Source organism: Trichoplusia ni, chromosome 5, assembly GCF_003590095.1.
Source record: "Trichoplusia ni isolate ovarian cell line Hi5 chromosome 5, tn1, whole genome shotgun sequence".
NCBI classification, from domain to species: Eukaryota; Metazoa; Arthropoda; class Insecta; order Lepidoptera; family Noctuidae; genus Trichoplusia; species Trichoplusia ni.
This window is the reverse complement of record NC_039482.1, coordinates 12,411,153-12,435,090: the sequence shown is the minus strand read 5'-3', so window position 1 is coordinate 12,435,090 and position 23,938 is coordinate 12,411,153. Positions and strand designations below refer to the sequence as shown.

General features: G+C 33.9%; 2 protein-coding genes across 2 annotated transcripts; one reads left to right on the top strand and one right to left on the bottom strand.

The window, feature by feature from the left end:
* Positions 1-472: 472 nt before the first annotated feature.
* On the top strand, positions 473-12,556 carry LOC113494534 (ras-related protein Rab-9B). Its single transcript, XM_026872923.1, has 4 exons — positions 473-954; positions 4,524-4,724; positions 7,697-7,839; positions 8,776-12,556. The coding sequence occupies exons 1-4, from the start codon at positions 745-747 to the stop codon at positions 8,906-8,908; spliced, it is 687 nt and encodes a 228-aa protein (XP_026728724.1). The 5' UTR covers positions 473-744; the 3' UTR covers positions 8,909-12,556.
* Positions 12,557-13,025: 469 nt separating this feature from the next.
* LOC113494533 (retinol dehydrogenase 14-like) lies at positions 13,026-23,631 on the bottom strand. Its single transcript, XM_026872921.1, has 5 exons — positions 23,195-23,631; positions 20,852-21,087; positions 16,866-17,105; positions 16,252-16,324; positions 13,026-15,462 (listed from the first exon to the last, which is right to left on the bottom strand). Exons 1-5 carry the CDS (start codon positions 23,477-23,479, stop codon positions 15,292-15,294), a joined length of 1,005 nt encoding a protein of 334 aa, XP_026728722.1. The 5' UTR covers positions 23,480-23,631; the 3' UTR covers positions 13,026-15,291.
* Positions 23,632-23,938: the final 307 nt, after the last annotated feature.

The following is a 23,938-nucleotide window of genomic DNA, read 5'->3' as shown; positions in this document are numbered from 1 at the left end:
TTTACAGCAAAACTTTGTGAACCTTTTATAATCAAGTCTCAAATCACGGATGTATGCCCAAAGTCGATAATAGATGGCGCTATTTGAAATCGTTTTCTAACATCTGGATTCCATTTGATTTTTCTGGTTAAACTTTGTTTAAAAGATTTCATTTATTAACTTTTCGCTTCAGACTTACATTAACAAATAAAGAAAAAAACATCGCTTCGGAATTAGTACTATGCAAAGTAAATAGTCGATTTTAACATTACCGCTTTGTGATTTACACGTATAAAGCGATAGATTTAAAGTGACAATGATTACTGCCTTCGTAAAACACTAATATGGAACCCAATTCTCCGCAAATATTTCGTTCTACACTCATAAAAAGCCGGCTACAACTTTATATATTTTTCACCCAGAAATAGTTGACAACCACCAATCAACTAAAGTTAATTTAGTAACTTTGGCTTAGCACTGATTTAGTTGACAATTGACATTTGATTTGTAAATTCGTTGAAACAGCTGTGCATATCGTCAGTCAGGAGTATTTACAAATATAAATAATTTTACGATTACATATAACGAATAATTTCCTTTACTATTTATATGTACCATCATTAGTGTTTAAATAGTGTAATTGGTAATAGACTTTTACAAATCTGTATGAGTCATTAATTAAACAGTGTAATTTTGTGCTCCTATTTAACTCAAGGCTGAGGTAATAAAGAAAACGTTACTGAGTATAATGTACGGTTCGACATAATGGTGGAAGATAATGACAGTGGTTATGGGAGAACTGCTAACAAGAGCACGTTGTTGAAGATCGTAATATTAGGAGAAGGTGGAGTCGGGAAGTCATGTTTAATGAGCAGGTTCATATCGAACCACTTCGATGACCACAGCTTTCACACTATCGGCGTTGAGTTCAGAAACAAGACTATTGAAGTCAATGGAAAGCAATACACATTACAGGTAAATAAATATTCATACTTCTATGGTTCCACTAATACAATTATGATATAAAAGGTGGCACTATGGTTGTGTGCCATGACCATTAAAAAAAAAGATATTTTTTCAACTTAGATTGAACGGTAATTTGTTACAAAATGCCTTTAAATTAAAGATAATTAAAAAGTATTGATTCTCGTGCCAGTTACCTTGTGCGAAGAAAACTAAATAATTAGCAAATTGTATGAGCAATGACATACTGAAGGTTAAATACTAATGAAAGTAATGTTAAATCCTTGAAGGTTTTTTTTTTACTATAGTTTTCATTTAATAAATAATAAATAAATAAATGCAGACAACATCACATACATTGTTCTGAACCCAAAGTAAGTTGCTAAAGCACTTGTGTTATGGAATTCAGATACAACGAAGGTACCACAAACACCCATACCCGAGACAATGTAGAAATGTGAATTTTTACATTGACCCGACCGGGGATCGAACCCGGGACCTCAGAGCTAGCGGCACCTTGAAACTGGTGCCTACGCCACTCGACCACGGAGGTCGTCGTTAATGTTATTGCGTTGTTAATGCTATGGGGACTATGCATAAGGAAGTTTGAAACTGTTGTTCTAGTTCACCTTGAACCAATGAAAGATTTATTTCTTTGTGTTTTTTTTTATAAGTTAGGTATTACACATAATACCAGCCAGTAAGAGTATCTATTGGCTTCCAAATGCCTCTTGTAAATTTAATTTCATAGTAAATTTTTAAACCATTTTGGTTCCATAGATGCTATCTAATGTTTTTTAAACTTTTTTTGTCTGTCGAAAATAACATGCTAAGTTTTAAGCTATACAATCTTTCTTGTGTTATTAACAATATACAGTAAATGTACCAAGTCCTTTGTACTAACAGTGTTTGTGCCCAGTGTGGGTAGAGCTCAATAGTTTAATGAGGCCAGATTTAAATCAAAATCTTACCTCGTGAGGACCTTTGAACATAACTTTAAACTATTAAAGGCATACTTGGCTTATTATGTAACATTGAAACTTAGATATATTTAAAATGAAACCAAAAAATTACCCACTGGCTCATGTAGGATAACTCCAATGTAAGGAATGTTGGAGCATTGATCACTGGGGATTGGTGATTTCAGACTGCTTTCCTTGTCACAACAATGAATGAACAATGAATATTTCTATTATTTAAAGTAGCTTATTAAAAACTACCTTATTTATATGACAGGTGGGGCTTTTATATATCAACACATTTTCAATACTTTTCAGAGGTCATTTCGATTGTAAACCAAATTAGCCAGACCAATCTGAAGTCTTTATTTTGGTTATGAAAAATACTTTTGTATTCTAATTTCTAATGTACAGAGTGATATCGCACAAATACATAAATAAACTGTTGGATATTACAATAAATTATATTCATTTTGCATGATATTCTAGAGAAATTTATTCCTTTTGTGCACAAAATAAACTTACCTACATTATATAATGTGAGTGACTATAATAACTGTAAAGGAAGTTTGGAAGGAAGTGTGCTAGGGACTTTGTTGCCCTGTGTCTTCTCTTGCTTTAAGCAGTGAAAGGTGGGGAAACTAGGTGCTGTCCAATGTAATTTGCCCTTTAAAAAATACTGCTTAGTAGCATAAATCACTCGCATAAAGCAATGACCGCTGATTTTTTATCTCATATGGACTATGGAGATGTCTAAAAATTAAATATCCCAAGTAAAAATATACTGTGCAATGTAACATTATTTGCATAGATAAGTGAACATAAAATGTAAACTATAATATGGTTAACTTCTCCAAAAGTAACTAATCTAAGTCGAAACACTTTTCAATAATAAATATCCTGTCCCTTTGTTTAAGTAATGTCATATTATCAGATCTTCTTGTTATTCACCTATTGTTTGTAAGACTACTTTTAATTTTCCGGGTCTTTTAATATCAATATTAGCTTATCTTTTAGTATTGTAACCTTCAAAGCCAAGGTTGTATTTACTGAATTAATGAGTATCTTGCATGTGGCAAGACTATTTAACGCATATTATTGTATGTTTCCCACGTTTATATGCACTCTTCTTGTTTGTTTGTCATTCTGTTTGGATTTTTGCAACTCAATTTTGAGGCACTTCTCGGTAAGCTAGTAGGCTGAAATTTTCAGAGAAGCTTCAAACTCGATATTTATAAAATTTACAACTATAAAAACGGCTGGACCGATTTTGTTACAATTTAAAAGGAGTGACATGTAAAAACGTGGGTTTTAAGATTTTTAAATCTATTAATTATAACTGAATGTCTTGTAGCGAGGACTCGGCCCCATGTGACAAAAAAATGATAGTTTATTTCGAAATTATGAAGAGGATATAACTGCAACATAAAATCGATTAATTTTCAACTTCATTCTTTCTGGGCATTCATTATAACGTTATAATCCCAGGCATACACAAATACTCAAATCCTTTCCATTGCTGCATTGTGAAGTCTTATTTGACCTTTGAAAATTAACATTAAATAAAAATAAAATTCTTAAGATCCTAAGACCAATCTCTTTGTAGATTTTAAATAACATATTTATCTGTACATCATTGAGATAACGTTAAGACGGTTATCATAATTAATGCCTTTAATTATTATCTGAATATCATCATTTAATCTTTGGTAAAACCTGAATCCAACTCTATATGTATATTCACCAATGATACGATATGCACAATTAACGTAACCTTTACCATTGAATGACTTTCGTGAGGTCCGCAACGAAAGGCAGATTATTAAATGATGTAACGGTATTTATCGGGGTTGCCCGACTAGTATCGGACCCAACCGGAGTCCTTAATCATGAGCAGACGCGGCGGGATCGCGCGTCTGCTCATGAGGATGATACTGATTCATTATCATTTAATAATGAATCAGTCTCACGATAGTTATTATAAAAAAAAGGCAGATTTCTCATTTCTCAAAGATGTTTTAATCCAAACTCGAATTCTTTTGAAGCTTCTTTTTTTTCTAGTACCAAAAGTAAGTTATTGTACAAAGAAGTCTTGTGCCTTGTACATTTTATAGTGTTGTTTTTTGCACTGTTGTTGCTGACGATGGAGGATTTTAAATATTGTTGTGCTGGAAATTAGTCCGGCGATCCCGAACATACGCGCGAATAGACTGAATACATATAGGTAGATATAGCTTTAAGTTGTGGCCGTGGAAATAGCCAGACTGGGTGCGCCACCCATTTCCTGACCTATGGAATAGATACGTTAGCTTTAAAGGGGTGTCTAAATCAGGTTAAGTCTATATCACTATAAAGTCTAGCTCAGAAATAGATAGATTGCGAGTAGAAAAGTGAACAACCTGGTAATAGATGTTTCTAATATTATTAGCAGAAATATGAAAAAGGAAGATGGGACGTGAAAAATCCTGTTTTATTGGGAGAGTTACCTCTACCGGCTTACATCGTACCGCTGCCTCTTGTTCGCTACGGAGTATAGCTATTCAAACGATCGAAAACATTACCATCCTAGTACCAAAAATATGGAAAGCATGTTCTCGAAGTAAATACAACTTTTCTTTTCAGATATGGGACACAGCGGGCCAGGAACGGTTCAAATCACTCCGGACTCCGTTCTACAGAGGTTCAGACATTTGTATCCTGGCATACGCTATAGATGACCGCAGCTCCTTCAACAATATCAAAATGTGGCTGAACGAGTTCCTTCATTACGCTGGAGTCAAGAATGGAATCGACAGATACCCGTTTATGGTTGTTGGGAACAAGGTAAGAGAACCATGTAGTTCCAAAACTTTTTGGACTAGAACCTTGTATTTTCTGGTAAATCCTTACGAGCGGTATCTTCGGGAAGTCGGTTAAAAATTACTGAAGTACTTCCCCCTTCCCTTATAGACACCTTCGAACTCAAGATCGCGACGAGAAATACTGTGATTGAATGAGGGGCAAACCTCAAACTCGTAAAGTAATAGTACCTCATTACAGCTGTGAAAGAGAGACAGCATGCGGTTTTAGGTTAAAAGATGTTGGTAGGCTCCCTATTTTTAATCCTCGACTCAAAAAGAGCAGTGTTATAAGTTTGACGTGACTGTCTGTCTTGTTGTGGTACCTTCGTTCCCCTTCTCAGCAATTTCAATTTAATTTGTTCATGCAAACAGTTCATTTTATTTTGTTTATATTAAAGTAAATAAAAAATCGGTTAAGCTGTTTAGAATTGTAGGGGTGAAAGTACACTACTAGCAAAGCGAAAAATACAGCACAAATATTAAATCTGGGAATCCCATTTCGTATTACGTCACGTCTAACCAAACGGGCAATGAGTTATAAGAATATAGGTCAGATATAAAATAACTAACCACCACTGCGGTTTGAGATCCGAACGTAATGTCACGGGCACTGTATACGATATTGCTACGATACTCTTGGACTTTTTACCCTTGTCCAGGGCCATGAGGTATGTATATTGTCATTTTGTTTTGGTATAGTTGTGTATCGATTAGTTGCCACTAGGATTCTAGGATGGTAATCTTAGTGGAGTTGGCTCTGTTGGAAATGCAAGGACAGTGCGAGGTACATACTGCAATATAGAATTGAAGTCTCTCGCTACTTTCCCCCGGTATAGAATTTTTTCTAAAGAAGATCAAACATTTAGTTTTTTATTTGAAGCTCTTTTGGCAAAATTCCGCAAATGTTTTGAAGAAGTTTTAAGTCTTCAAATGATCCCAACGAACGTGTAACGTCTTACTCAACAAGATCGTGTTGGAAGCTCTTAAGATATTTTGATTTTACATAAAAAATCAATATCATACATAAAATATTATGTGTTTATTTCGAAATACTTGCCAGTGTTTCGTGTAGCTGCCAGGCATAAAACAGGTATAACAACATACGTAACAGTTTGTTCCTAATCTTTGACCAATGGACTGCGTCCATTCGGCTTTATTGCCGTTCTTTTCTATTTCTGAGCAAAAATATGCTATCGTATAATTTGAGGATAAAAATGCTTTACAATTTCGACAGTTACGTCACACTCGAGATTGACAAAGTAGACTGGTAGGTCTACTATATGTGTCTTTGAATTATTTAATCTAAATGTGTCGTGGCAAATTGTTATGAATGCATATATAACGACATAAGGATAATTGCTACCGTTTGGTTTCGGGTGGAAAATCAAAATATTATATAGGTATAGGTAAAACCTAACTACCACTCCATATACTACTAACAGTCAATGTTTCAAAAAGGGGTTACATAAAAATAAATAAATCTAATAATATCAGAATTTTGCGTTGAGTTTTCCTTTTGTGATGTATTTTTCCGGACTTTTGTTTAACAAAAACTGCACCAGTGAATTTATTAGTCATTAATAGCATTTAAAAATAATAATTTATATTACCAACTGTAGTCGATAGTATTCATTTCCTTATCAATTCTTAGCTCCTTATTTTTGCAATAAATAACCAGTTGTTAGATTCATTTATAAACTCAGCCTGTAAACTTATTTAAATTGAATTGCATTGTTTTGTTCGTTGTTTTATTGATGAATGCAAGGAAAACCGCAAGTTATTAATGAAGAAATACTACTCATTAAAATATAAATGTGCACATTGAGTGATCTAATTGCTAGTCCCTGCACGACAAACCCACAGTCAGTGCGCGACGAGTTGGGGGTTCGATCCCCGCGGCCGACAATTATTTTTGTGATCCACGAACGCTTTTCATGAGTCCAGGGCCCCGATTCTGCTAAGGCCGATGCCGGCCGATGAATGAATAGCAATTGGATTAAATTTGAAATCATTCTTATTCTCTTAAGAATTTTGCCAACACAATAATTGGAAGTTAATTCTATTGACCTTGAGTGTACCGTCTCGTGCTGAATTTTCAATTATTGCTTAAGAAAGGAAAAATGTTTAAGATAATACGAAAAATGTCATTTTAAGCCAATTTCTATTCATTCATTGGCCATTGTAAATAGCAGAATTGGGGCCCAGATGTTTTTTCGCATTTGATATGAACATTTGTGCAACGAAATTCTTTCCTCCTTATTTTTATCCTTTTTCTACCTTTTTGAATATTAAAACTAGAAGTGACTGAATAATAAGTACCTACAATCGGCCTTGACGTAAAAAATGCAATTCAACACAAATAGAGGTCATGTGGAATGATTATTTACGATGAAGTCACGTAAGACAGAATATTATTTGCTGAGCGATTAAAAAAACATTTGTTACAATTGTAGACCAATTTATATCCTACGAGTTATAAGTATTATGTAATTCACTGTTGTATGAAACCTCCTTTAACAGTAGAAAGGGGAAACCACGTTGCGTTACGAAACGTAATGGTGACGTGTCACGATTTGTAATTTCCCTAATTAACATAGGTATGCGTCATAATTATTAAGTATTTACGAGTACAACCTGGTTGAAGGAGTAGCGGTATTTTTTTTATTATTATGGGCCTAATTAAAAATATATTATTTGTTGAGGGTGTTGATATTATTTGGGCTTTGATGGAAAAAAGCTTTAATGAATAGAACATGAGATCTAATTAAGACCTACATGAAAATATTGGCAATTATTACATCTCACTGATATTTGATATGGAATTAGCTGACACGTTGGATTAATACTGAGGCTACTTTATTCGACTTCGTTAAAAACCTACCCTGGTGTCTGTAGCTTAAAAGACATATAATTGATTATTATTAAATATATTACCCTGAACCTATTAATTTCCAGTCGGACGTATCTTCGAAAGACAGAGAAGTAACATACGATCAGCTGAAGCAATGGTGTGAGGACAACAAAATAGCGACGTACATTGAGACATCCGCTAAGAACGACAATAACGTCGTTGAGGCATTCTCTATGGCTGTACAGAGGTATGTGATAACTATATAATATTATTATGTTCATCTCACGACCCTTCCGCCTCAGCTCATGACTCCGGTTGGGTCCGGAATATAGTCAAGCCTTTCCGATAAAATACCCGTGAGTAAATCGCTGCGTCATTTTTTTTCAATAAAGCCGTGGCTGTGGTTCAAAACTAAAAGTACTATTTTCGCTGAATTAATTAACCCTGAAAATAATTCCTAACACGTAAGAATCTGTAACATTCCTTTAACGACTAAAGAGATATAATCAATGCTGTCATAGTTTACGATCCTTATCTATGAGCAGTTGCTGAACTACGCACGAGTAAACAGGTTTACCCTAGTTTGCGTGTTTCATATAGTTTGGAAGTTTCCAGTTACGACAGTGAAATTTTCTGAACGAATTTTGTGTTGATATCAATCAATTGTGCCCCTCGATGTGGTAATAGGAAAAGTTTACATTATTAGGTAGTGCTTACAAGTTTTGTTACCCGAAATTTATTTTTCCTTGATTGTCATTTTGCATTAATTTAGTATGATTACAATTCAGTTGTAGCGGGCAAAGTGTGTCCCTGGAAAATACCTTTGGGTACTCTCATGCGACTTTTTGTATTTCATATGGTTGATAGATTTTGTAGATATTGCTTCGAAGTCACTATTGACTTTAATTTCAGTTTATTATTATCCAAAATCATAGTGGGTTAAGAGTACACCCTGGAAAATACTCCTTTGAATCTGAATAGGATAATGAACATCTATAGTTAGTTTATTATTATTATATTGGTTTTTTTTGCATTCCCCACAACACATTTATTGCATTCCACAATGTGAACTTAGGTGGTTGGCACATAAGGCACATACATTAGTTTTGTAGCATTGTGGGCCCTGTCGGGTATAACAAAATTAATAATAATTTAATAAGGTAAATAATTTACTCGTCTTCAGATGGGGTGAATTGGAACAAAGAGCGGAGAAGGAGTTAGGTATGCTTCACCATCCCGACACGGTGACTCTGCACGGTTCCACCGCAGCATCTAGCATCAGGTCGACCTGCTGTTCGAGGTTCACTGACGTATGAGGTATAGAGTAAGAGGGAAAGGGAGGCAACATATCAAGTACTCAAACGGTACTTATTGGAAGTCGCAAGTCGAATGCTATCGTTGTCACTATTAGACGGATTATGGCGACTGATGCAAAAGTACATATTTTTATATCTGTCGATTTTTTCTCGGTACTTAAAAACTTTCTCGATATCTAATGCCGCATGATGTCACAATAAAATCATGAGGAATCTTTAATTAATTAATTAGTTTGTAATGAACTTTCTTTTATCTTACTACTTATGCTTTCACAAAGCAATAAATACAGTCATGTCGCATTCATTTTTATTACGTATCTGTCGGACTAAATATAGTTTCTTTTTATTGTTTTACTCTATCATTGAACGTCTGAAAGTAAGTGTCGTTTGAGTATGCGGTACCTTCAATAATGGACAGTTGATACTTCTTAAGTCTATGGTTTGGTTTTGGTAATAACATACCAAAAATATAATTTAGTCGTTCTAGTGTATCACTATTAGGTTAATGCTTTATTTTCTGAAATGGATTTGAGACAAATATTTTATAGCGTTTTATCGTAAGTTTGGAAGAAATATCGCTGTCTGTTCGTCATAAGCGTGCTATGGACATTGAACCATAGAGCTGGGGGTCTATTCTCAATAATGTAGATTTGTCATCAAATGTGATAAAAATACTAAAAAATGTTTTCCATGTAAGTCTAAGGTTTTATAGAAATCGACAGCACCAATGTTTAATCGTAGTATAGTTGGCACGGAAGCGTTATTTTTAGAGTTTTTATCTTTAAAGTGTGATGCTAAATACACTGAAATATCGGCGATAAATGGTTTATTAGTCAGCCGCTAAATAATTCAATGAACTTTTTTCGTATTTTGAATAAATCAACGAGATTAATGAAAAAACAATGGGTAACGTGTTTGGGTGTTATAAATATAAATGGTTGAAATAAAAAGAGTTTCAAACTATCTTCTTGAACATAATTTTGTGGTAACCCTGATAGTTTATTGTAATTGAAACATTGCGTGGTTTGACGTATTAAAAATACGATTAGCAGTTAGGTTATTAAACAGGAAATATGTTTTAATATTTTGCAAATCGGTTGTGGGAATTAGTAGTATGCACATGATATTTGATGGAAAACATTCCAATTTTCAATATTTGGTATATTTATATCGTTAAAAATATCTACGCATATTTAGATTAGAGGAAAATTACAAGCTTTTTCGTTTATTTACTGGCTGTATCATTTGTTTTCTGCTTCGAAAATACTTTTTTTACGTGTGATATTTTGTACGTTATATCAATTATATATTCGCCTCTGAAAGAACCAAATAATAGCATTACTAAATAGTTAAATACCATGTGATATTCAAAATCAATTAGTAGTGTTTCTGAGTAGCCGTCCTTTTGACTGTTGTGTGATATAAATGAATGAATAAAATTTTACTTAGGATCATATGTATAAAATTATTCAATTTGCTTGTATGCATTGCCTCTACGAAGATTTTACAATACACCTTTTACTCATTGCATAGTCGATAAATATTGGTCCTATTCTCAAAATAGTTTTAAATTTTTAAATCTCAAAATCAACAATTACCTTATGAAAGGCGAAAGGAAATGTGTATAATAAATATTACAAAAAAATATTTTAATAAATTGAATATGTTAACACAAATAAAAGATTAAGAATTTTAAGAATCATCATTTGAAGCATTTAATTTGGCGCTATTTTTCGTACTTATTTCTTCGGTCGGTGCGTGGTTTTTGTTAAGAAGTTATATGTGTTATATATACCTATACATTTTGTATTGAAAAACCTGTCCGATCACAAAAGGGTTTTTAGTGTTGCGAAAATGATTAAGTACTTGTGATTATTTACTGGAAAAATCTGAAGATATTTTTTTCAATCAAGAAAAATCGGAAAGGGTCTTTCATACAAACTATATAATAATATTATATTTTCTAATGTTTTAAGGTTGTGTCGTGTATAACGCATAGTGCGTGCTTATTTTATGATATTTTACATTTTTCTTACAACTCTACAAAAACAGAATGGAATCTGGTGCGATTTTTTTACTTTTTGTATATGGCAACAACTGAAATCAATCATGATTTAATTATGGTGTAGATTTTAAATAAAGAACTGTGCAGGGTTTGTTTTTAAACAAATGAATATCAAATGAGAAAACTACTGAAAGGTCAATTTTTAAATAAAGAAATGATTTAAAAAATTTAATGTAGAATATTTAATTGGTGTTTTAACAGCTGAGTTGCAGAATATAGTCTTGTATTATATCTTGTTTTAATATACAAACTGTATCAAAAATTCCCATATCTAGTATGAATTGTATTCAAACTATTTATATTAGATGGTTAAGTAGCAATAGCTATATAGATATAAAAGCTGATTCTCACTAAGTGCCTAGCTTCGTTACCATATTATTAAGCAGTTAAATTATTGTTCTACGATGTCTCGATGCAAAGAATATCATGTTAAATCTTGTTAATAAGTTATTGTTACAATTTATGTGCAAAAAGGTTTTATAGCTATCTGAAAAGGAGGTAAATAAATTGTAATAAAACTATTTCGACTTTAATAAATGAAAATCATGGCACGCTTTGTATTATTAATGTATTTATACGTAAATATAATTAGGTATTGTTAGATATTATGTAGGGTGTGCATACATTGGTGAATGATTTGTCAACTTACACAGCGAATTTTTATTCCTGACTTGTAATACTGTTACAAGTTTAGACCATGGGCCAATTTTGGGTCAGAGTCGAGTTCTGTTTCTATCAAATTGCAACTCTAGAACTCGGCACTAGCGCTTATTTCTGCAGAAGCATGGCTGCTGTCTAAATACAAGATCTGTTTAAAAATACGTTGTATACGAATATATTTAATAATAGCTTCAATGAAATTATGTAAGGCAGTTTCATTCATCATTGTGTACACAGTTTTAGGCGCATGTGATCCTTTGTCAATATTTTGCCGTCTCGACAGTCTACCTCAAGCTTGTAATTGAAGTTATAAATATTGTGTAATTGAATAAATTGTTAGACATTCGTAATTATAGCTGTGAAATAGCTTTATGTAGTGTCGATGACTTGAATATGGAAAGTTCGTATTCGTATAAAATATTGCATGTTTTTGCCATCTTCAACATTTCAGAACGGTTAGGCGAGATTTACATCGTTCTTTCAAGAACGACACTTTAACGAAACGACAAGTCTATGGTTAGCATAAAATAGGGTGAATGTGTCAGTGGCGTTCTTGTTACGGGTTTTAGATACTTTTCTGATGCTCTTCATGATTTACACTTTGAAAAAAGTCGATTATACAAAAGTGGTTGTTAAAATTGTTTTTATGGATTTTCTGTCATGCTTTTATTTTAATCAAAATGATGCTTGTTAGTAATATGGGTTAATCGATGATGGTATACGAAATGTTTTTATATACTCGTGTGAATTACTTTTTGATACTTACCTAAGTATTATGTGTAACCATCGCCTTACATAAAGCTATACTTTTTATATGACGCACAGGATGTGTGACATGCGCCTTATTGTTCAATCAAAGATGTAAAGTTGAATTAAAGCTTGATATTTTACAGTCATGGTACCTAATAAAGTGTTTTAAAATATAGCTTTGTTTTAATTTACCTAAAGATTGACTGATGTTACTTGGAACTTCGAGAAAAAGCAACAATATACCGCTGTCTTTGTCTCTTACAATGCACATGTATACTTTGATATCTATCCTGAACAGCTAAATCACATCGACCCAGGTCTCAGATAGGATAAATGTAAGGTTGAGGGAGCATTTTTCTTAACCGTAGTTTAGCATATACAGCTCGAACATGAAACTCCTCAACTCAAAAAAAGAAGAAACTTACTATATTAACAGCATTACTTTTAGCTCTGGTGCAGTGGTTAGGAAATGCTCGAAGAGGGCCCTGCTTCAAGTTTATGTACTAGTAATACCCGGTCCGGTACACAACCCATATCAGACGCATGTGTATATATACATATATACACTGGTGCCTTGCAGCAGTTTTAGTACTGAGAAAGTGGTCAGGTAACAATAAAAAAACTATAAATAAAAACCAACAACCCATTTTAAAATGTATTAAATAATATACAAATATTTATTTGGGACTAACCTACGCAGATACAACTAACAATGTCTTAGCTGATGACCAAGGAACTTCAGTATATACAGCACTAAAACTATATTATGCATTACAGTACCGAATACCGTTCAAACTATATTTAATTACAACCGCCGCCATTAAAAACCAATACCGCCAAAAAAATTTAAAAAAAAACTGAGTATTCAATATGACTTTTTCAAAGAACTATTACCACGCAAAGAAACTGGCTGAGTTTATAGTGCCATGACGTAAAAAACGTCACTCTGAGTAAGAAAGATGGAACTGTACAGAGTGTATAGTACCATCTCTCTTCCTCATTCAAACGTCAAACGTTTTATGTTGGCAGAACATCATAGAAAGCACAATTACAAAAGGATTGATGCGGTAGTTGACAATCTGTTTTAACATCCGTCAGGTAGATATCGGATAAGTACGCATTTTTTCTTTTGTGTCAAAACATCAAACTTTCAAGAAACGGTGAAAGGAAATTCTGCGTCATTGTTACCCTTAGGTACCTACAATTACTATACCGTCTTATCAATAACTACCTGAACTTAAAAGGACTTTATATTTATTATTTCTATTGATCAGAAAGTTAAGATACGTGTCCAATATCATAATGTCACTTAAGACATTTATACTTTTTATCATCATTTATACAGCTTTTGTAAGACGGTTATTGTGACAAGACATAAAAAACACAGATAAAAAATTTGCGCTATTACTCATACGACTTATGGACTCGTATGTAGACATCTTATTGACAACATAAATATAACTTTGGCTACACTCATGCCTGCGTCTCAAGGTTGCAAGTAGTGGAGGATTAACACTTGGATACTTAACCTTAATTAATTTAAAATATAAATATTACATATTGTTACGAAATGAATTTGCAATCTACTAGCGTGTGGCGTTTATCCCATACTCATACCTACTCATTAGTGTCTACGACCACGACTTACAGTAATGTGACATTGGATGTGGAGTTTCTTGCCTGTTCTTCTCCATAAGAATGGCACTTTGGAACCGTGCATTATTGTAACGTTTTGAAACTGTCTGGAAAACGGCCTATATGAAATAAAAACTTTTCATTTTGAAGGGTCAGTACCCTTCAAAATACCACCCCGCGCAATATACAGTGAGGAGCGACATCTCTCTTTCACATCCACAGTTAAATAAGTCTAAGACACGGAGGTGGGCTTGAAGATTGTGCGCTCAGATTGGTCACTTACACAAATAAAGATCGCGACGCGCGCAAGATTGAAGATTTATACCTATTTAAATACAGAAGACTTTTTTACTAGAGTACAGACGTATTTACCAGTTTATAGGTAATGACTGTTATTTATTACATACCTAATTACACAGACTTTACCATAAAAATTACATATTCATGAGTACTTAAATACAGAAACATTTACCTAATATCAATTTAACCCCATGGTCAAAAAACAAGAGTATATTATAAATAAATTTATTAAAAAGAGAAATAACATTTCTTTTTACACTAATATACAAAACCCAAACTATATTTAAGCATCTTTTAGTCAAACTTAAATAGTTTATAAATGTAAACAGGAATTTTCTTATTACATTGTCATTTTAATATATAATTAACGTTATCAGGGTATAATGCAATTGATAACCCGTGGCAGAGTTATCTCAAACGAAAGAGGTACTTAGGTATAATATCCAGATATTATTATATTGATATACCTTATACAGCAATTTTTATTTGAAATTTTAATTAGTTACAAATACGCTACATAAAATGAACCGGTTGGGTGACAAAATCAATTTGTGCGACATATATAAACATGTCAAACAGTTGTTTAGAATATAACAAGGGTATAGATTTTTCATATACATATTTGACTACAAGATTGACTGCCGTATTGGTAAACGACACGACACCAAGTGACTGAAAGTGTCACAACTTTTATAAGTGACGTTTTAAAATATCTCCACATACCATACGACAAATACAGTATGACACAAGACGACAGGTTTTTTACTGTCGTCCGATATGCAACTATTTGTGATAAGCAAATGGACACATAACACCTACCTTCACCGACATGTTAAAAAAGACAAGTTTTCAGAAAATCCTTACTTACATTATCTAAATGAAAAAAACTAGACTAACCAAGAGACGCAGGCAGATACGAACATAACTAATTAACACCAACAATGGCACTATACTTATTAGTACAACAGACCTCTCATAGAGGTTTCCTGGCCTTCACCAGCTCCTCACTGACGTTCCACAGCTTCGTCTCAACATCTTTGTCGAACGGGTACTTAGATAAGTACTCCTCACAGTTCCGGTAGAATTTGCCGGTCTTCCCTTCGACTGTGTGGTCCGTTGCTAAGAATACCACTGTTTCGGAGCCCTGTGAATGTTTTAATATAGTATTATTACATGATGTTGTTTGTTGAGTTTTGCGAAATCAGTTCCTTATATCTGAGGAATTGGATTAGCGCCTAAAACTACCTCCAGCTAGAAAGACGTACGGATGGCTGATGGAGTGGAGCTGTTACTGATATTGGTCTAAGTCTAGGTTACGACATTAAGATGAGTAAGAGTGTATTCTGAAATGGGATGTTCTTGCATCACAGCACTGAGTGATCTGACGTAAATCAAGTTACGGAGATACAAGTAAGATACGAGCGGACGAATGAGTTTTATTCCGGTTGAACTGAGTGTTGAACTTTGTCTAGTGCCTCTAACCAGAGGCAGAACAGAATACGAACGTGCAAAAGTGCATCTTAACTAGCATTATTGCATTAGCCTCACACTTTTACAAATTTATTGTTTTGTTCATTCGGACTTAGCACATATTTATCTGGTCATAAATGTATATAGAGTTGCATAAGGTAGTGACTCTGATAAAGTTTTATGCGTGTGAAATAAAATCATGAGATCATGTCTGATAGCATTGGGATTTTTTTAGACTTTGTTATCTATGCACTGTCATTTGAATCCAACCTACCTACCTATACCTATATCATGAAATACTTTTGCTACTATTTCATGTTATAAATTATAATAGGTTATGGTTATTGATTTAGATCAGGTCGAACGCTATAAATTTAGTTGTTTTAGATTTAAAAGTTTTCTTAATCGGTCTTCTGTAAGTTCTGGTTTGAATGTGATCAAGGTTAAATGAATATCTACTCACTTGTTTGGCAGTCTTCATGAAGAATAACATAATAGGCGCCATTAGAATATAGTGGTACCATTTTACTGAATGCCTGGAATTAAAAATATCTTGTTAAGGTACCAAATTAGAGATCATTCAAATGTGGCTGATACTGATTAGGTAGAGCAACGTTAATTTAGAGAAAAAAAACGTCTTCCGCATTAAAGGATTTAATCGTTGTGTCGCGGTGTGTTTCAGAAACATTCATGTCACATGCACCCAGATTCAGGACAAGTATTCGTGGGTCACACAAGTGCTTGTGATCGAACCCGCGACACGTAGCGCTCAGTGGGTTTGGCGTGGTGACTTCAACCACTCGGCTATACGTACAGTCAGTTGTCGAAAGTGTTTGCGAAGCTATATTATATTAGTTTGAACGTACTAACATTTTTTTGTGATACAACAGTTCATTTTGATAAGCTTTAAAGGCTAAGGTTACTTAAGTTTTATTTTCACACAATTGTATTCGATCGAGGTTAACGGCTGTCAAAGTGTCAGTTTGAAGTGGCAAGGTTTCATGATGGCACGTAGCCCTTCATGATTCGACAACTCTTGAGAAAACTAGAAGATATTAAGTCATTTCATATAATTACCTGAACAAATTAGTAGCACAGAAACCAGGGCAGCATAAGTTGACGTCAACGCCACTGTTCCTCAGGTTGGAAGCCAAAGCCCTCGCGAAGTACGCATTCATGAGCTTCGAATTGGAATACCCTGGGTTATGGCGGGGGCTGGTACCAGACTTCTTCGCCTGTTCGATTTGCTTCCTTAAGTTCAAGTCATCAAAGTCGATATTCCCACGCTCGTGTAGTGTCGATGATAGAACCACTATTCTGTTTGAATAATAAACAGTTCATTGTTAGACGTTGAAATATACATAGGTAGACACAAACATATAGAATTGAATAACGGGGATGCCATTGTTTCTTTGTATGTAGGTATATTATGTTTAATTTTAGATTATTTAACGACTTCTGTCCGTTTTACTTCAGTGCGTCAGAATGATGGTCATGATTTTTAATGGTATATTTTTTTCTTGGTTTTTGGTAATGTAGTAGTACTTTAACTTAAAATAGTCATGTGATCAAAATTTTGGAATATAATTGGTCTTTATTTCGTACGGTTAAGCCTTTAGTAGACCTCGGCGAAATACAACCTTGAAAGAATCTCAGGTGTCCTGGATTCCCCATGATGTTTGCCTTCTTAGGTTTTAGCAAGCTTTTAAAATACATGAATGTCGAAAAAAAAATTTATCACGATTTTCGATTTGGCAGTCCAGACTGTAACTAGTATTAAATCGTAAAATATAATATACCTAGTCGTACAGACAATTAATGAAAAACGATGTCAGAATTTAAATACTCTTAAATATGTAAATATTTTTAATGCGTTGATAAATAGCTTATTGTGGATAAGTTGACAAATAAAAAGAGGGCATCAGACAGTATTTGCAATTTAGCTTTTTGATTAATGATCCTGGCTGAGTTTCAGCGTTATGAAACTGTATTGTAAGACTCTTACGGACTACGACATCCGCATTTAGGTGTGCAAGGTTATGTATTGCAATTATTCATGCAGCTAAACACTCATTAAGGAGAAGCTATCTGTCTGCCGCCTGTTTACTTACTCCATTTATATCAAAAATACAGTTGGGTTAATATTTAGGATCCCTCAATTACTAACAAGGCGTTTAAATAGCACATAACAGCTAGTTCTGTGATGTTTTATTTCATATGAGTTCAACGATCGAGACCAGAAACAACGCGCTATTTACGTACATAGTTACGTTCTATTGACTATAGACTATAAAAGCGTTGAAACATATAAACCACGTGTGTCTGTTTTATATAGCAGGCCTGGTTTATTTTATTTATTATTAAACAAGGCCAGAGGGTCTATCAAAATATAATACAACATAATGTTATTGTGGAAGCGAGACAGGATAATATACGGCGTAGAGCGGTATCTCTTTTCCACATAGGCAGTAATATTACTATATGCCACCTGTTTCCTAATAAGCTTCAGAACTTTAGAAATATGTACCGTGTTAAATAAATAAACAGTGATCTATGCCAAATATACGAATCAAGTGAATCATTGATGATGAAACATCACTTATTATAAAGTACTAGATACTAAATGTGTTTTTAGAAACTAATAGTAGTAGTGAATGATCCCTAGTAGATGCCCCATCAGTTTGTAGATTAAAGTTCTCAAGAAGGCCTCTGCACGTTGGACCTGTGTCCCCGTTCACGCCTTTAAAAAGGACCGGGTCTCTTCTCTTGAAGTTAACCCGTGAATGAAAAGAGATACAAAAACCAAAGTTTTTTACCTTACTTATTGTCTTTTGGATAAAAGAAAACATAAAGACGAAACAAGCGATCCCAAACTCATAGGGATGTGTCGTATTAAAGCGGAGTTCCTATGACCACCTTCTAGCTGTACCACCTGATCAACTCTATATTATCATAACGAAACTAAATGGAAAAGCTTTTAAATAGACAATGGAAATCTGTGTAAGGCTAGATAAACTAGGTTTCATTTGGTCTTTTGGTACGCTATGGATTTCTGATAGACAAAAGCCACTCCTATCATTCAGAGGTGTCGAACACAATTAATTAATCGATCTGTATGTAAAGATATTAGCATTTGATTATTTAAATACTATTGTCCAATGCGACACGATAATAGATAATGGCGATTATGATTGATAATGCTTCAATTAAATAATAGCTCTGTATTTTCAAATTCCAACTGTGATTAGTTCAGAATACTTTACACATATTGAGCAAGGCGAGTGATCGAATAAGACAATATTGGTTTTTACTCATACATCCTTTTTTTTCGGGATAATAAAACCATAAAGAAGTAGCGAATACTGTCAATCTTTCAAGAGTAAATAACTACGCACACGACTGAGATTTTTTCAGGGTGTGTTAAGCCCCATCAGAGGCATACAGACAGTTTAAACTGATGCAGATTTTAAATCAACCATTCCAAGAAAAGCATTATACCCATTAGAAGTACCTAGAGCATAGTTCACAAAAAGTGCTAATTACAAAAATTCATTCATTAATTTATGTACGTAATGTTTGTATGTACACTTTCTAAATTACCACGGCTATGGTACAATGGTTATAGGTACTGTTAATTTACTCAATTTACATGTGTTAATAACTATTTAACTGAAGATTTTGTTCGTTTGGTTGGTTGATCACAGAATTGAACTAAATGTGCGATAAAAAAACATAGTCCCTTTGAAATCTCGGAAGGAGGAATAGTTGAAATTATATATTGTAGCTACTGTAGCTAGCTGTTGCCCGCGACCCCGCCCGATACAAAAATTAAATTGATCCCATGGGAACATGAAATCGGGATAGTAAGTATTCTTTGTGTTAAACCTGATTATAAACTATCTTTGTACCAAGTTTCATCTAAATCCCTTTAGAGGTTTTTGCGTGGAAAATCTTTAGTAACGGTAATTAATGTGATACCATTGTAGTTAAAATAAACAAAAGGATACAATACTCAAGATTCGATCAATAGGTTTCGGTAACGAAATGCGTAAAACGGCGTGATTAAGCAAATGTCTTAAACCTTCTTAATTAAGATTGAATGACCTATTTCGGTCAGGTGATCATGATTTATCGTTTTTAAAGTAAATAAATGATTGATTTAGTATATAATCCAACTTATCTAATCCGGCATAATGGCGCGATTTTGATAGCTTTGATAAAGTTCAATGTCAGTAAAATTGCTATGACCTATAATCATATCCATGGTTACAATGGCATAACCAGGGCCGGATCTAGAGGCCCCGCGGCCTCGAGGCAACAAAGGAGTGGGGGCCGCCTTGGTTCAAGTTATTTTCATTCAGTGAAAAATTTATCGGGTTTTTTTTTAGATGCCTACTTTGGTGGGCCCCTGGTCATAGTGGGCCCCTAGGCACTGGCCTAAAGTGCCTTATGGATAATACGGCACTGGGTATAACGATTTTTTGTTTGACAAGTACCACACTAAGAAATTTAAAATATATGCCGCAGGGGAATTAACAAAAACTCAGGTAACACCCAGACTTAGTAAGCATTCGTGGATCACACAAACGCTTGTTCTACGCGAGGGTCGACATCGCGACGCGTCGCGCGTATTGGGTTTGGCGTCGTGACCTTGACCATTCGGCCATTTGAATGTTCATGACCGATTAGGAGGCCTGCCACTACTGTCTAAAGTAAGACGTTGTAAGACTGTCGCAATTGCAGAAACGTGACAGCGCTCTATACGGCGTAAAGCGTCTCTTTCATAAGAGCAATCATATTAAGTGGAGGTGGTGATAGGTCTACTTGAGTTTAAATTGACATATAAATTGTAAGACAGGTATTGTTTTGATTAGACGGTAAAAGTCTGATACTCCCTTTTGTTCAACCCAAAGCGGAAGGAGTAATTTGATGAGATTAATAACTTGTAACACCTTGCATGTATGTATAATTGTATACACATGTTTAAGCAAATAAAGTTATCTGAAACAGATGTTTTTCTACCCGGAAGAAAGTTCAGTAAATCAGCAAGATTTTCAACATACCTGCTAGGAGTTGCTCTCTTTAAATGTTCCATTAGTAGGTTGGTAAGATAGAAATGCCCCAAATGGTTGACACCGAAGTGTATCTCAAAGCCTTCTTTGGTTTTCTGGTCTTCTTTCAGCGGCACCACGACACCGGCGTTATTGATAAGAACGTCGATCTTGTGGAAGCCAGCCTTCATGACTTCCACGAAGTTTTCTATAGATTCAAATGATGCTAGATCTAGCTGCATGGGGATCTGAAATAGAAAGAATGATGATGAAAGACTTGATGATAATCTCCTTTCCTCTCTCTTTTTCTCATTTACTTGATGGACTATACTATGTGTAAACAACTGATCTTATTTGTTAAATTGATGAATGAGATAGCCTAGTAGTAAGACAGCAAGACTGGCAAGTCAAAGGTCTCGAGATCGATCCCAAGGCACCCGAGACTTTTCGAAACTTGGGTTGATAGCTCGATATCAATCCGGTTATGACAGATTGCAGTAAAATCTAAGAGAGTTAGGTAACAGGGAGTGAGCCTTTGTTGACGCCCATGTTGCGCACTTTAATAAGTCCGTAACTGGTGGCTGGTGTCTTTACGTCACTAGCAGCCGAGCCCAAAAATTGATCAAGGCATTATAATTAATGGATGAATTTATTAGATTGTGACAAAAAAATTTCAATGAATAAGTTTATTTAAGATGTATTGTGTAATTTCTTTACGATCAAACCATGTTTTGTAATGGGTTGTGACAATTTTGTTATTTAATGTGACTTATATTTTATCAGAACAAATGCAATGACTCCCTTTTTCTGTTTATTAATCAACAAATAAATAACTAAATAAAAAATAATCTCATCAGTTCTAAAAAACATATTACATCACCTATTTTACATTAAAACATTGAAATTGTATGTGTGAATAAAATAAATAACCTATCTACTTAACAAGAATACAATACAAGAAGGTAACATTACATAATATAATTCTAATTTAAACATAAATTACCTTCAAATTAATAAATCCTATTACTTGAGTAGAATTTTAATCCACAGGCTTAGCTATTCAAATTAAAAGATAAGGCTTTAGATAAACTATGAAAACTGATATTATTCATAGTAAACAACAATTAAAAATATAATTAATAGTCCAATTTAAGATAATATCATCGGCTATGTACTTCTAGTTTCAGAAGAAGTGTTAATCCATTTGTTGCCTTTATTGTATATTTTTTGTAAAAAAAAAAACAACTCGTAAATTAATTGAATCCTAGATAGTGGATTTCACAAGCATTCAAGTCACTTGTACACACTACACAGTAACCCAGACTTAGAACAAGCATTTGGGACATCAAAGCTGTTGGAGGCCCATTAATAAATAATTACACAATTGATTTAACCCACAACATGTTGCTAACAGCAGTTTACGTGTGGTGATTATTACCACTCAGCTATCTGTGCATCAGCAAGTCGATTAGATCTTTGACAGTTGTTAGTCATTAAGTCCTACAGGACTACTAGCTCATGAGAATGGAACTATTTATTGCTATTAACTATTTTAGCTGTCTGCTGAAGTTAGTTATTGTTGTTAACAGTAGAACAAGTCCTTACTTAATTATTCTATCTATTACCTTATCTATTAAACATAGATAGTTATTACAGCGACAAGTCGCTTCTTGTTTGGAATTAATACAAATTACAACTGATAACTATTTAAAATATTATCAAAATCAATCTTTATGATATTTATATAGATTCATTAAAGGAAGGCAGGGGACAAGGTGTTGTGATGCAAATCTGGCGAGGGTTATGTTCAGCAGTAGCCCTCAATAGCTTCAATTCATTGATTATATTATTATTAATTATACTTTATCATGCCTGTTGGTCAATATACCTATACCTACACATTTACTTTGTACAAAAGATAACGAAATACAGTTGTTGAGTTCAAATGTCAAGACTGTAATTGACAATTTTTGAGTAACTCAATTAAATAACCTAAACATGGCAATATAAGTATGTACAATCTAATGAAATAAATATTAAGTTCAGTGAAAATAATACCATAAAAATGTAAAGCTTGATGTTTGAAACCTGGTTAATTATTGAAGAATAAATGAAAAGTGATGATTACAAATTTTTATGCATAAATAATATAAATATATTGTTTCCAGATATTTCAATTAATTTCTCATCTTTAGTGAGATTTCTATGGTGAGAATTATATGTGAATAGATTTTAAATCATTTTCCAATAAATTATTTTTTTGTTTTAATGTGTGATAGTTACTTGGTTAAATGTGTGTCTTAATTAATTAAGTGCTAGTCATTGTTATAAAACTAATTAATTCAGATTACTAACCATTTCCCCTCCATTTGGCTGCTCCTTCCGGATCTTAGCGATCGCCTCCTTCGCTTTGCCGATGTCTCTGCAGGCGAATATTACGCGGCCCTTCCTCTTCGCCAGGGCCTTAGCCGTCTCCAACCCTATCCCACTGTTTGCCCCCGTAATCAAGAAGGTTTTCCCTCTCAAACATGTATTACTGACACATTTAGCCCAGTTACGAGCCCTCCACTTACGAATCAAACCTATAGCCACTAGCACGGAGATTGGCACCGCCGCGTACATCACACTTGACGACACCATTTTTTAATAATATATTAATATTTTACAAGCACAGTTACACTTTTATTTGGCGGTATTACACTACAACGCACTTGGAAATCACGGAACGGTTTAGACCCGTCCGTATCTGTAAATCGCCAGAATAAATGTCATAATAATGTCACTCGGTCAAAGGTCAAAGACTTGGTACGTTCGTTCAGAAACAATATTGATCGATGATGTATTAATTTACCTTACCCTTTTTTGTTTTTCAAGATATTAATATTGATTGCGTGATCTTATATTTTTATTTGCTTATACATAAGTATGAGTGCGGATAACTTGTTTTATGAATCTGTGTGATAATCATTTCAGTTTCATGACATGCAGCTAACTTCAGATTCAACAAGAGCATGTTTCATTGAATGTGTAGGTGGGAAATTCAAAATGTATTGGGGCATTCATTGTTGTACTCATAGTTCAGTTGGCGATCATAATTTA

Bases quoted from the DNA above. Each gene is read 5' to 3' on its own strand.
- LOC113494533 (XM_026872921.1), bottom strand. From the start codon at position 23,479: ATGGTGTCGTCAAGTGTGATGTACGCGGCGGTGCCAATCTCCGTGCTA. The intron at 21,088-23,194 runs GTTAGTAATCTG...TTTCTATTTCAG, and splicing joins AGCCAAATGGAGGGGAAATG to ATCCCCATGCAGCTAGATCT. The intron at 16,325-16,865 runs GTAATTATATGA...TTTTAATTCCAG, and splicing joins TGTGCTACTAATTTGTTCAG to GCATTCAGTAAAATGGTACC.
- LOC113494534 (XM_026872923.1), top strand. From the start codon at position 745: ATGGTGGAAGATAATGACAGTGGTTATGGGAGAACTGCTAACAAGAGC. The intron at 955-4,523 runs GTAAATAAATAT...TTTTCTTTTCAG, and splicing joins GAAAGCAATACACATTACAG to ATATGGGACACAGCGGGCCA. The intron at 7,840-8,775 runs GTATGTGATAAC...ACTCGTCTTCAG, and splicing joins TTCTCTATGGCTGTACAGAG to ATGGGGTGAATTGGAACAAA.